General features: G+C 52.7%; 5 protein-coding genes across 5 annotated transcripts; 1 reads left to right on the forward strand and 4 right to left on the reverse strand.

Annotated features, from left to right (window-relative positions):
- Positions 1–974: 974 nt before the first annotated feature.
- Positions 975–2,129, reverse strand: P174DRAFT_373222 (RNA polymerase II mediator complex subunit MED27 domain-containing protein; the record flags this gene model as incomplete). The annotated part of the gene is made up of 3 exons (XM_024822483.1): positions 975–1,172; positions 1,234–1,887; positions 1,941–2,129. 3 exons carry the CDS (start codon positions 2,127–2,129, stop codon positions 975–977), a joined length of 1,041 nt encoding a protein of 346 aa, XP_024681937.1.
- Positions 2,130–2,718: 589 nt separating this feature from the next.
- Positions 2,719–4,795, reverse strand: P174DRAFT_443225 (cytochrome P450). The gene is made up of 5 exons (XM_024827766.1): positions 4,378–4,795; positions 3,990–4,321; positions 3,282–3,945; positions 2,962–3,228; positions 2,719–2,910 (listed from the first exon to the last, which is right to left on the reverse strand). The coding sequence occupies exons 1-5, from the start codon at positions 4,433–4,435 to the stop codon at positions 2,741–2,743; spliced, it is 1,491 nt and encodes a 496-aa protein (XP_024681938.1). The 5' UTR covers positions 4,436–4,795; the 3' UTR covers positions 2,719–2,740.
- Positions 4,796–4,947: 152 nt separating this feature from the next.
- Positions 4,948–6,272, reverse strand: P174DRAFT_443226 (putative serine peptidase, family S28). Its single transcript, XM_024827767.1, has 2 exons — positions 5,248–6,272; positions 4,948–5,215 (listed from the first exon to the last, which is right to left on the reverse strand). The coding sequence occupies exons 1-2, from the start codon at positions 6,234–6,236 to the stop codon at positions 4,966–4,968; spliced, it is 1,239 nt and encodes a 412-aa protein (XP_024681939.1). The 5' UTR covers positions 6,237–6,272; the 3' UTR covers positions 4,948–4,965.
- A 3,018-nt stretch (positions 6,273–9,290) lies between these two features.
- Positions 9,291–11,773, forward strand: rglA (putative rhamnogalacturonase B). The gene is made up of 12 exons (XM_024821405.1): positions 9,291–9,646; positions 9,696–9,797; positions 9,842–9,963; positions 10,012–10,081; positions 10,127–10,202; positions 10,288–10,339; positions 10,386–10,597; positions 10,658–10,879; positions 10,931–11,177; positions 11,229–11,369; positions 11,421–11,477; positions 11,523–11,773. The coding sequence occupies exons 1-12, from the start codon at positions 9,391–9,393 to the stop codon at positions 11,550–11,552; spliced, it is 1,587 nt and encodes a 528-aa protein (XP_024681940.1). The 5' UTR covers positions 9,291–9,390; the 3' UTR covers positions 11,553–11,773.
- Positions 11,545–13,647, reverse strand: P174DRAFT_443227 (chlorohydrolase family protein). Its single transcript, XM_024827768.1, has 4 exons — positions 13,482–13,647; positions 13,031–13,432; positions 12,098–12,976; positions 11,545–12,071 (listed from the first exon to the last, which is right to left on the reverse strand). Exons 2-4 carry the CDS (start codon positions 13,317–13,319, stop codon positions 11,650–11,652), a joined length of 1,590 nt encoding a protein of 529 aa, XP_024681941.1. The 5' UTR covers positions 13,320–13,432; positions 13,482–13,647; the 3' UTR covers positions 11,545–11,649.
- Positions 13,648–13,732: the final 85 nt, after the last annotated feature.

The raw sequence follows: 13,732 nt of genomic DNA on the forward strand, positions 1-13,732 counted from the left end.
ATGCATATCATAATTCATCCACCAGTTTACCAGTCTAGAACATAAATATGAATGGAAGCAATTGCATATCAGCCTCATTCTTTGTTCTGGTCAATGACAAACCACTGCATTTGCATTCTACCTATGCCTTGTCCAATCGACACAAAGCAGGACAGGATGGGAGTACCAGGATAGTTAAAGAAACAGCCCTGCAGCCAGCAAAAAGAGCCATGCAGCCGCATGCAATGCAACCTTTGTCCCATGGACCTATATTCCCACCGATGGAAAAATGTTTATTCTTTGTTTCTCATACAGAGGTATAAGTATAAGTATAAGTAGGGTGACGTGAGATACAATTTCCATCCCCTTCTCGAATGAAAAGCGGAAAGTACGGTGCAAACCCAGCTGACTAGTCCGCTTGCTGCTAACTTCGCTGTCTCGTATCCAAGCTCAGCTCGCTGCCCTGCCTCGTTTCTAAGCTCCCCGCCTCGTTCCTTAGACTCGCTGCCTCCCGTGGCTCGCCGCGCTCGGTCGCTCGCTGGCTGCAATGCCCTCAACAACACTAGGCTGGATCTGGCCGAAAGACCCCCGGCCAGGTAACCCCTCGCGCTGGCCCCGTCGGTGGCGTCTCTTCGATATCCTCACCAATCGCGGACCGGATATATACGTCGGGAAGATCAACAGCCGGAGCCAGAGTCAGGAACGGATCAATTGGTCTGGGTGGGAGTGCCGAGAGGGGTGCTGCTGCGCGGGGGTGACGAGACGCCGTTCCCGTGGGCGAGACGGGGCGCGTCTGAGCGGTATGATTTCCGGCGGAGGAGGTATGTGGTTCCGGATCATGGGACGTGGTGTGGGGTTGAGTATTGTGATGAGGAGGTGGATGAGAGGAAAGGAAGAAAGAGGCGGGTGCATGTCATTCCGCGGCGGTATTGGGATTGGAGGGGGGTGGAGTATCCGGCCGGGTATTGGCATGATGTCGTGCATGGGGTGCATGGTTAGCTGGAGATAGGGCGGGAGGACGGGGAAGGATCGATGCAGGCGGGGTGGTATGCTTCCCAGACAACTGGTTGGCCTTGAGACGATTGGATGGGGCTGGGTCTGCGGACGGAGGGAAGTTGCGCGGCGTTGTCGGTCATTTTGCCGCATTTCGCGCAGGGCGTCTGTTTGATGTCGGAGTAGGAGACGACCATGTCCTGAATTGATGAGGTTTAGCCCGATGTGTTTTGACGTCTGGTGTCAATATGTAAAACTTACCAGTAGATATGCAAGATCCCATTGCCGCGGGCGAGCATTCAGACAAGCTGCAACCGCCGTTTCGAGCTTTGTCTTCGGTTTCCCAGGGGCCGCCAGTTCCTGAACCCGCCAATCGACCATATCATGTCCATCCCCACTGACAGCCTGCAGCTGGAACGCCATGCCGGCCTTGACAAGAACAACGGTGATCCTGGCCTGGCCCTGATGGGCCATTACCCGAACACCCGGTAAGTTTCGTCGTATGAACGTCTCCACGATCGTCCTCCAGCCTCCCTCAACCGCTTGAATCTTCGCGCGTTCCTCCTCCTCCTGAATCCTCTGTTGCTGCTCCTTCTGCGCCCGCTCCTCTTTCTCAAGCTCCTCAAGAAGAACATCATAGTCCCGCTCCCACATCCCCGTCGGCTGCAGCAGCTGGCCCCCGTTCTGCTTGATCCGAGCGTCCACATGGTCCCAGATGGCTTTCATCTCAGGGCTGCGCCACATAGCCTGGAACTCCTGGACCTCAGCGACGCTCGCGCGTGCCGTCTGCGAGAGCTGTTCAAAGAGCACACGCGGCGACTTTGGCAGTGGCCTCCTCGAAGCCGCCTTGGGGTTGATGATGGGGACTATTGGCTCCATGAGACGCCCAGAGAGTAGAGTCCGTAGTTGGTGTATCTGCACTTGTCAGCTTGAACATCCAAACTAATGCAAGGGGAGAGGAGACTAACCGTCGCCTCCATCTTTTGCAACTTCGCCAGAGACGACAGATACTGCATCTCCGAGGTCCAGGCTTCACCGCTCGAATTGTCCTTGTCAGGGACTTCGGTGGGGTTTGTAGTCTGGGGAGGATGCTCCATTTTAGGGACAATGACGCCTGTCGCTGGGGGTTGTAAACTGGATTTTGAAGTAGAGGCCATATTGATTGACCGTTCAGTGAGACGGATGAATGTAGAGTCGGGTGTAATCTGCCAGAATGCCCTCGCAAAGGAAACAGAGCTGCAGCGAAGAGTTATACACGATCACTCCCCAGACGGATGTCACGGAGCGATGAGAGGAGACTGGTTGTTTGTTCCGACGAAAGGCCAGAGTTGAGACAGCCGTGTTACTTGTTTTGATTTGGATTTGAATGAACTGATCTCACTGAGAAGAGAATATTCCAGCAAAGTTGAGCCTGCCTCAAATGAAGTATGACGCTCCAGTGAGATGCTCCTAAGGTCTGAGTGTGCTCTACTCTACCAATAGTTGAGGTGATTCGATGGTGGTCGACGGTGGAAATCCAGCCCATCTCTCGGCGAATCATGGAGATAAGCTGCGCCACAGCTCCAGCCACGTGTGGCACATCTATCACTTTCCTCTTTGGGATGTACATCGGGGGTCTAGTATTTTGTTGATACAAAAGTCCATTACGATCAGTCGTCAAGATATTTAGTAGACTATATAGTAGGTACATTCATTAAGCTAGGAAAACTCAAAATTGGTTGAGTCGAGATAATTCGTGTTGTAAGCCGTGCTTCGTTATACCCATCGATCAAACTGCCTTCGACGAGTACAGTCTAATATATACGCCCCTATCATGCGCCAGAGTGAGATTCGTCTGCTGGATTGGTTCAATCAGATCCGGATCCGCGTTCTCAATCCGATCAAAGCGCTGGAGCAATTTGACAATCGTAAAGCTGGCCTCCGTGAGTGCGTATTGTTCTGCAGATGTTAGCTAGAGAGTAAAGCCTCGTGAAAACAAGGATAACTCACGGCCAAGGCAGATCCTGGGACCTCCGTTGAAGGGAAGATACTCCCATCCCCGTCTGGCGTTCTCTTCCCAGCGTTCGGGTCGGAACTCGTTCGCGTCCGGACCATAGAAGTCTGTCCGGCGGTGCATGGCGTATACACTGTAGGTGACTACTGTGCCCTTGCGGACGTAGACGGGGGCCTTTTGATCCGGTCCACCTCCAACAGGTAAGGTTGTGTCCTTGTTGGCGACGCGGAAGTTGGCAGGGACGGGTGGCAGGAGCCGCAGGACTGGTTTGCTGTCAGGATCTTTCCACTGTGCATTGCGTTGGGGGGTTACGTACCTTCGTTGAGCACATATCGCAAGTACGGAATATCCTTGAGCTTTGTCTGCGTGATCTCCTCCTTGGGGTGCTCGGCGTCGCCGAACGCATCCAGAATGACCTGACGAAGTTTGGTCCACACGTTCGGATGGCGAGCCAGATAGAAGAAGGTTGAGCTCAGCAGGCTGGCGGTTGTATCGCGCCCCGCTAACAGGATGTTGAGCATGTTATCCCTCAACACCTTCGGATTGTCGTTTTCGGCCGCCAGGGCCTCAGCAAAGATATACCGGCCTCCAGGCTGCTTCTTCTCCGGATTCCGCCGTGACTCGAGAGCGAGCTGGACATAGTGGTCGACGACCTCATGGACGCGCTTGTTGGCATCGCGGAACTCCTTGGGGTTGATCATCCAGTAGAAGATGACCGCTCGGGACCTCGCGGCGAGATACTCCTGAGCCTTGTTGAACGCCTCTGCGAAGCCCTCCGCGTTACCGACGGCTGATCTACCCAGAAGGCCGGTGTCTGTGCCAGCGTGCAGAGAGCCCACCGATTCGCCAAAGAGGAAATGAGTAGCCGAATCGATCGTGAGGAGGAAGAACAGCCGCTGGATATCAAATGTCGAGCCGTCTTTCGGAACTAGGTCAATCAGTCTGGAGATGTGGCCGTCCATCAAATCCAAATCGGCCACCTGAGCAGTTAGCACAGTCTGACGGGATGAAAACAATCACTCACCTGGTCCCTCGTAAACTGGGGCCGTAATAGCCCACGCGCATGCGACCAACCCGCTCCATCCAGCGTAAAAATCCCGTCTCCGAGTAACGGGTAAAACTCCTGGTGTCTCGTGCCGAGCTCGAAATCATTGAACTGGGTCGCGAGCAGAGCCTTGATATTCTCCGGCTCAATCGTAGATAACAGCGGTCGTCCAAAGATCGTCTGCGTAAATGTGTTACCGTACTTTCCATACTGCTCGGCGATAAGCTCAATCCATCTCTTCTCCTGGACGGCTTTTCTCAGTCGTAGAAAAGAAGAGATGCCAAAGATGCCCGCTGCGCCTTCGGCGGGGGCTGACAGCGCAGGGATCGAGCCTGTTTGCGATGCTTGTAGAGTTGCTGGAAGTAACGGAGGACCAAGAAGCTAATGTACACTGCGGTGAATAGTGCGACAGCAGGGGCCAGCATGGTGTCGGGCCCTGGTGGGTGAGGTTGTACTTGTGAGTCGTGACTTGTGTGAGACAATAGCAAATTATCAGAGTTGTTAGAATTAGAAATGGTCCAGACCGGTGTGACCAAGGTTATCCATGACCAAAACGCTTGCTATTTGTACCACATGCTCATGTCGACTTCAGAGCTACCCCTCAGTATGAGATGTTGACAACCTCGCTAATCCGGAGATGTGTTGATGCTTCGGAACCAGAGTCGTCCTCGGACTCCGACATGTGTAACACAGTGTGACTGGATCGCTACCAAACTTACACCCATGGAACTACGAGGGACAACAAACTCTAAAATGTGAATGGACCAAATGCGAATGGATGAACGATCCATCGCAAGCAGTCACGAAAAGGGTTAGATCAGAGGAGACGCAAGACGTCAGGCCGAAGTTATCCACAGCCTAGTCTCGGCTAAGTCGCAAGCATATATGAAAAGGGCTAGCTACACTCAGGATCGGCCACGCTAACCACTCCCCATACTCCGTACTAAAAGTGACATCAGGGATCATCGAGACTACCGGACTGATTACGCCTGAAACATGGCAGCCATTGTTTCAAGGCCTTGCTAAAGTAATCCCGGGAGACTGCCGCGGCCGGGGTGAGCTGAAAGTCTGGGCAGTGCACCGCGTTCTCCATGATGTACCCAAATACCGCGTCTTTGCCGGTGGGGACCCCACAGGCCGGTATTTCAGTGGTGAAATTGACTCCCTGTGGAGCCCAATCTTCATCAGATAGCACCGACAATGGTCTCCAGGGATCATATTGCCCCCGCTGAAGTACACGTTGGACGGGCGGATCGTCCAGCCTCCGAGCTCTTCATTCAAGCTTTCCGTCCGTGGTCGTGGCGGTAGGATCCCAGCCTGGACGCCATTTGGGAACTGGCGATAACAGAGTTCCTGCTGATACTCCAGGGTCTGATACGAGGAAAGAAGCGCATGAGTGCCAAAGTTGTTGCTCTGGAAAAAGCCCCATTCGGTGCAGTATTGCCAAGTCCAGCTGATCAATTCAGGGGTAGTGTTGGTTTGACTGAAATCGCACGACAAAGGCTCTGATGCATTGAGACCGTTGCAGTTAGTCCCGTACATCCTGTTGACCAGCGATATGAAGTAAGGATAAGCCGCCCAGCGCTCTGCAACGTACTGGTTGCCGTAGATCGGGCTGAGACCCTCCGGTCCTGCCGACTGATTTGTCGCTGGGTCCAGCTCGAGGTAGTTGCAGAAATTGTGCAAGCTTTGATTACCGCTCCAGATACCGTGAGCCTGAAAAGGTCCGTAAAGAGCGACCAAAGCCGTGGTGAAGTCTGCATTGCTGTTGTTCTCCGCATCGTCTCCAAGAAAAAGCCGTTTGATCGACGCGGACGTCTCTTCGTTGGACAACTGATCATCGATGTACTTGAGAGCAGCCTGGATGTCCTTGGTGCAGTTACTGTACCCGTTGGCCACCATAGCGCGGTAAATCTGTTCATAGTACACGCTCATATCGAGCTGAGCCTGTACGGGAGCGGACGAAGCATAAGCTGCAAATATGGTATCGGGATATTTGTTGCGAGTGAACGCGGCACGGATACCAGGATAGGATCCACCGATCATAACCCAAGGGGCTCCTCTAGGTGTCAGATCGATATCAGGATGATTTGGCCGGCTGAAATTTGCAGCAAAATATGGGATATCGGCAAGGGCCTGCTTGGTGGTGAGATACTTCAAGTGCCCCACGGGCATATCCTGACTGACGGGGAATGGAAGTGAGCCTCCATAATATCTTTGCAACATCAGTACATATTTAATACTGTAAGGCCTCTGAATGGGACTACCTGTGCTCCCACACAATTCCCATAGCGTGAAATTCCTGCAACAGCAGACTAAGCCAGGATGAGGAATTTGTCAACAAAGAAACCGAGTACTCGGCAGTAGCCTCTCCAATATCATAGACCATAATCGGACTCCCAGAGACGTAGAAGTCTTCATTGACCCAAAACCTGTTTTGATAGGTGCCAACTGAGGGATCCTCGTGGTCAATGAGAATCTGCACGAGTCAGGAACAAGATCGATAGTTGTAAAGGCTTGAACTCACCTCTGTATATTCTGCTGCACTTGTGGAATCCACAGAATCGGCAATCATAGAACGGAAAGCTTCTGGGTCATTCAATGCGAGATGAGAATCCAAGCCTAACTCAGCAGCGAGGCGCAGGTCTCTTCCTAGCGTAGACGCTGGTAGTCCTATGCCTGTGGCGGGATCGAAGAGTACTGCCAGCTTCATTGCAGCGAGCCATGATGGATAGAGCTTCATCGGGAGTCTAACGAAAGGATTGACTCAATGTCAAAAACAATATGAGATAAAAACAAGGCTTGAGGGCGATCTGCTTGGTGAGTTGAGATACCGAATCAACAACCAAGAAAGCTGGAGTTGACAGACATATATACTGCCACACCCTCGAGGAGTCCGCCAAGTCAGTGTAGTCATTTTTGCAATTGCAGTTGTCAGTCCTGAGCAGGCAGTGGAGATTCACAACAATCGCTGTCACCGAGAGAGGGATCATCGCGTGCGGTACGACTCAGGTGTGTCGCACAGCAGATTACCGAAAGCGGTGATAATATCAACCGTCCAATTGTTATGGGGATCCAGCCACCCATCGGAATGAGAACAATCTTAGCTGACTCGGGGCTTCAAAACCTCGCCAATTGATTGGCACTAAAATCAAAAGATGCGTTAGCAAGCAAGTTGTGCCACATGGTTATCCACTTTAGGGGTGACCTGAGTCCTTCTAGAACAATATGATGCATATACCCGAACAATAGCTTCAGACTGAGGATGCTCAATTTGTAGCGGCGCATGCATCACATAGCGATAGCATTGCTACATGGTAATGCATACAGACAATGACAAGCCATTTAGTCTTGAAATGCGTCAAGTTTTGCCGAATTGATGTCCAGCAGAAATGAATGCGGTCCCGTCACTCCGGACGATTGACATAACCAGACACGCTCTCAAGGCTCCAGGAAGGACAATCGATCAATTTCCGTATTAGAATTGTTTGCACATCATCATACAATCGCATTTATAACGGAGCCAAATGTGCTGGACTGAAAAAGCTGTTCGTGTTTGCTTTTATGAAGAATAATTTAAGGCGCCATAGTTCCATCTCACGACCCTTCTGCTAGAATGCCAGCGACGGCTAGCTGCATCGTGCTTGGCATGCTCTGACTCTAACTCATAGCAATGGAGCCTTTGCACGCTGAGCACATCAGCCAGTGTTGGCTTGGAGAGCCTGAATAGCCACCCATTACTCTGTTGTAGGAATTGTGCTTCAGAAATGCCTGTGTCCTCACACCTATGTTGAAACTCAATCGCCCCTGAACAAGGACAGGACACAAAAAACATGGCTTCAACATATTGATAAAGAATGCAGTGTAAATGAGTTTCTAATGAATACTTCGAACATGGAAGGACAAGGTGTCTCAGCCGTATATCAAGTGCAACAGGCACTTGATCTTCATGCTTGGTCACTACAAAACCGACATGCAGGCAATGATAACGTTCCTTCTTTTCAGCCCTTCAATTCCTGAATGGAAATGATATCAGCACAGGATTGAGCTGTGAACACCAATCTGGTCTGGAACGTCCGAAGATGTCCGGAACTGGATATGCTGTTCCTGAATCCTAATCTGATCCTGATCTCTTGGCTATTCGAACAGATCTGTCAGCAACGATGAGTGAGACCAGCAACTTAGCAGAAACATGGTCTAGAATTCGACCTCAGGCATTAATCAGCAGAAGTGTTTTCCAAATCTTCATACGCATACGCAAGGAGTCCTTCGGCTGGACGGCTGGGGTTTCCGGACTGATTCCGGTGAAGACTGGCACCAAACCCACCACGAGTTTCATTTCCCAACTTGACACACTCGATCATCTTGGCTGTGTCAAGAACAACAGCTCCTTTCCGCATATTTGGACGACAGTAGAGGGATATACCTGAATTGAACGTCATCAGATGAGTTGGCCGACCGCAACACCTTTGCCAGACTCGGGATGATACAACGCGAGGGATGCAATGAGCGGCTGACTGATTGATGGAAATTATTGAAATAGCCGTTCCCCTGAAGAAAAGAAGCTTAAGACGGAAAAAATCCGGGTGCAGCTGACTAGATGTTTATGGCGCCAAAGCCTTGACGAAACCCAGTTGGATCATTCCGGCAAAAGCTCGAGTGTTTCAAACCCATAGCTGAAAGATGATAACTTGGATTCTCGCGATAAAGTCGACCGAATCTGGCTTGCAATATGGAGTAACGGATTGCCAATGGATCCTGCCAAACCCCACCTGGTGATCCGTGATCGTCCCTTTTAGACACGGCCAGGCGATCCTGAGACACCATCCGGATGAACCAGAACTACTCCTGCCCCCTGACGAGGTCAATATTGGATTCCGTAGTGCAAGCTGTCAGCATGAAATGGGGGGCTAGTGTACGGTGTGATATCTCTCAAAATCACTGAAACCTTGTGCAGAAATTGGCCGGTTTAAAGGAGCATCCTTCTGAGATGATGATACTTGGCGCCAACCTTTCCCCGGAGAAACCTACCGCGTGGTGTTTATCTATTTCGCGGAATCGCGGCATTCGCGCAGGCTTCTCCGCATGCATCGGTACATATTGTGGACTCAATTAATATACCGTCATGCACTCCTTCGCTAGCGCCAGCTTTGATAGATGATGATGATGCCGCGCTCATGGTGCGCAATTATCCACCTCCTGAGATTGGTGGAACCCGTCAAATTGCCAGGAGGGGAAATGTGATGGAGAGGATGATCCCTTAGCGTCTGAGGCTGGACACGCTGAAGAATGGCATCTGGTGATATATAGGCATCTGCACTTCTGCAGACCCACAGAAGAGAAGCTCAGCTCAGAACGCCATCTCCCAGAGCGGTTCACAATGCTGTCGAAAGCTGCGCTTTTGTTGTCCCTTCCCTTCTGGGCTCGCATCGCCAATGCGGCCTTTGGCATCACCACGACCAGCAGCTCCTATGTCATCGATGCCAACTCGGCGAATCCCTTGAAGTTCACCGTCAACCGGTCGAGCTGCGACATCACATCGATCAACTTCTATGGCGACGAGCTGCAGTATCAAAGCACAGGCAGTCACATTGGGTCAGGTCTTGGATCTGCATCCGTCTCTGCCACTCAGAGTGGTGCGTTCAGGTACTGCTGAAGAAGGCATTATTGTACTGACCTCTGTAGGCGATTATATCAAGGTTACCTGCTCAACGAGTACCTTGACTCATTACTTCGTTGTGCACAACGGAGACCCCATCATTCATATGGCCACCTATATTACTGCGGGTTAGTGCTCTGGCAATGCTTCATGATCTCTGCTGACCATCCAGAACCCTCTATCGGTGAGCTGCGGTTCATTGCCCGTCTCAACAGCAACCTCCTCCCCAACGAGGAGCCATTTGGTGAAGTCTCCAACACCGCTGGCGGTACCGCCATTGAGGGCTCGGATGTGGTAAGTTGGCCATCTCGGGATGATACTACCTCGCGCTGACAGTCATAGTACCTGGTCAACGGCCAGACCCGCAGCAAGTTCTACTCCAGCGAGCGATTCATCGACGACCACAGACACTGTAGGCAGCATCCACTTTCCCTTGAATCTATGCTAACAGACACAGGCGTCTCTGGCAGCGCACATCGCGTGTGCATGATCCTGAACCAATACGAATCGTCTTCCGGCGGTCCTTTCCACCGGTATGTTTCTTTTCTTTTCTTTCTTTTTTCTTTTTTTCTTTTTTTTTTTTGGCCCCTATATCCGAGTCGCCACTAATTCCAACAGCGATATCAACACCAACAATGGAGGCCAATACAACGCCCTCTACTGGTACATGGTAGGTGTTTTCCTGCCCAGAATCGCGCAGTCGCTAATGCGCCCAGAACTCCGGCCACGCCCAAACAGAAGCGAATCGCATGGGTCTGCACGGCCCATACTCGATGTACTTTAGTCGCAGCGGCACTCCGGGCACCGACATTGACACGTCTTTCTTTGCGAACCTTGATATTAAGGGCTATGTCCCGGCCAGTGCCCGAGGAAAGGTGTCTGGAAAAGCATCGGGTGCTGATTCCAAGTTTAAATGGGTTGTTCACTGGTATGCCCGAGAGCCCCAACGTGGGAAACAAAATGTCCCAACTTTGTACTGATTATCCAGGTACAACGATGCGGCGCAGTACTGGACCTACACGGCCTCTGACGGCAGCTTCACCTCTCCCGCCATGAAGCCCGGAACCTATACCATGGTCTACTACCAGGGTGAATACAAGGTTGCTTCGACCTCTGTCTCCGTGTCGGCCGGCTCGACAACCACCAAGAACATTTCTGGATCAGTGACGACCGGCACGACCATCTTCAAGATCGGCGAATGGGACGGCCAGTAAGTGCTTCAGCAAAAAGATATCGACCCGTAGAGGTACTGACAGCCTAGACCCACCGGCTTCCGCAACGCCGCGAACCAGCTGAGGATGCACCCGTCCGACTCGCGCATGGCCAGCTGGGGTCCGCTCACGTATACCGTCGGCAGCTCCTCGTTGTCCGACTTCCCCATGGCCATCTTCAAGTCGGCCAACAGCCCCGTCACGATCAAGTTCACCGCGTCGTCCTCACAGACCGGCGCCGCCACGCTGCGCATCGGCACGACCCTGTCTTTTGCAGGTGGTCGGCCCCAGGCCAAGGTACGCCATATCGGCCCAGCGAGCTTTTTCTTCGCAAGCTAATGGAGACAGATCAACTCGTTTACTGGACCGGTTCCCTCAGCGCCCACAGACCTCAACTCGCGCGGTGTCACCCGCGGTGCGTACAGGGGGTACGGCGAGGTGTATGATGTTGCGATTCCGGCCGGCACGATCGTTGCTGGCACCAACACGGTACGTCGGCATCAATTTTATCGTCCTAACTACCGAGCTAACGGGGAATAGATTACCATTAGTGTTGTCTCTGGCAGCTCCGGAGACACATACCTCAGTCCCAACTTTGTAAGTTCAGACACTACTTTGTGTGTACTAGACTAACCTTCCTAGATCTTTGACTGCGTCGAGCTATTCCAGTAGGGGCATCGCCCAGGGTATGGGCAGCGGTAGCTAGTATTTGAATATTTGACAAAATGAAGTATTTACAACATGCGCGCTTCGCTCGCAGTAAAGACATTTACCGCATGACTCTATCAAAAACAAACCAAGCACTCACAAATCCCAACCCACATAACCACCACCTCGACTCCCAGCCCATCCCTGTCCCTGTCCACGTAGCCTTCTTTCTCTGTGGTCTGCTTACATCCGATTGAGATTGTCCTTCATCCAAAGAGTGAACCAACCTCCCCCGGACCCAAACAGCCCTCACATTCCGATCATCCCCCGTCCACACCCATTTATGCACCTTTTCCGTCCATGACTCCCACCCAAACACATCTACCACCCCATGCTCCGCCGCTGCCGTCGGCTGCGCCGCAGACGAATGTGTATGACCTAACCTCACCATCTGCGCGTCAAAACTCATCCCAACCTCAAACCCTCCAATCTCCTCCGCCAGATCCACAACCGCCGCGCCGCCCGCGTAGCAAGGTACAGCCCCTCCTCGACACTAAGCACCTCCTGACCATCGTCCCCATCGCCAGTATCATCAGTCCGGCTATGCCGCAAAAGCCTTGACACAAGACACCCCTGCCGCACCGCCTCCAGCACACTACAGTTATACCCGCCGCTCACATCCGTCCCTAGTCCAACCTCCACACCAGCCTCCAGCAATTTCCTCACAGCGCAGATCCCACTCCCCAGCGCTGAATTCGACGCCGGGCAATGCGATACCTTTGCGCCTCGCGCGGCGATCAGTTCTCGCTCGGACGGGGACAAATGCACCGCATGCGCGAGGATGGTTCGCGGCGTGAGGAGTCCGAAGTCATCGTAGACGGAGGTATAGTCCTTGCTCTGGGGGAAAAGCTCACGGACGAGGGATACCTCGCCTGTATTCTCGGAGAGGTGGGTTTGGATGTGGAGCGGGGGATTGTAGGACTGCGCTAGCTGGGCGAGGCCGCGGAGGGCAGGCGGGGAGCAAGTGGGCGCGAAGCGCGGGGTGAGGATTGGTTTGATGAGTGTGCTGTCTGGGTCGATGGAGTGGATGTGGGCGATTGTTTCCTTGGACTTGGTGACTGAAGATTCGGGCGAGGGGTCGAGGTAGTAGTCCGGGCAGAAGGAGGGGTTGTCCATGCAGACGCGGCCGATGAGGGCGCGCTGGCCGCGGGCGTGGCAGAGGGAGGCGAGGAGGTTTGTGGCGGGGACGTGGATGGTGGCGAAGTAGGAGGCGCAGGTGGTGCCGTTTGCGAGGGTGCGGGCGATGACGCGCGAGTAGACGGCGCGGGCTTTGGAGGTGTCGCTGAAGGAGGATTCGAGGGGGAAGGTGTATGTTTCGAGCCAGTCGAGGAGGGTCGAGGACCCGAAGATGCCCGAGTTGGGGTATTGCGGGGCGTGGATGTGTGTATCTTTTGTCTGTCAGCCTTTTATCTGGACATGTCTAGGGGCAAAGGGGAGCATACCGATAAACCCGGGGAAGAAAAACTCATTCCTCTCCTCCCTTGCGCGAACCACCTCCGTGACCTTTCCGCTCAGCCCCAACTTCTCCGTCAACGCCTTCACGTCTCCATCTGCTGGTGAGAAAGACCAGTCAAACCCCGCGATCTTCCCGTCGCTATTCGAAACCCATAACGCGCCGTGATTGATGTCAAGCGCGGGTCTCCATTCCGCATCTGATTCCACACCAGTTGGTTTGCGGGGCAGATGGATAAATGTTCCGAGGAACAGAGTGTATGTAGGGGCCGTTGCCATTGCCAGATAGCAGCGCAGTAAAAGCTATATACTTGCAAAAACAATGTACATGTATCAACGAAGACGTCACTGACGTACGTCAATCCTTATCATCGGCACGAAGAAGGTCCTGCCTGATCTTGTTAGCTAGCGCATTCTCCATGCTCGGTGGCAATGTCTTACTATAGTGACATGTACGGAGCACTTCGACCGGATATATATGCAGCTGCAAGGACCAAAGAGAAGCAGCAATTCCGACCCAAGTTCAACACCAGGAACACGAACACCGGGGTCGAGGTCTATCTAAATAGAAGTGAAGCAGGTCTCAGACCGGAATAAGTCAGGTGGATATTGGGGTAGACGAGGGATGATTATCGGCCAATTGCGGCGAGAGAAAAAGTCCCTCGTGGACGGAGAGCGGCCGGCTCCGATGC

The sequence above is a fragment of the Aspergillus novofumigatus genome, assembly GCF_002847465.1.
Source record: "Aspergillus novofumigatus IBT 16806 chromosome Unknown P174scaffold_5, whole genome shotgun sequence".
NCBI classification, from domain to species: domain Eukaryota; kingdom Fungi; phylum Ascomycota; class Eurotiomycetes; order Eurotiales; family Aspergillaceae; genus Aspergillus; species Aspergillus novofumigatus.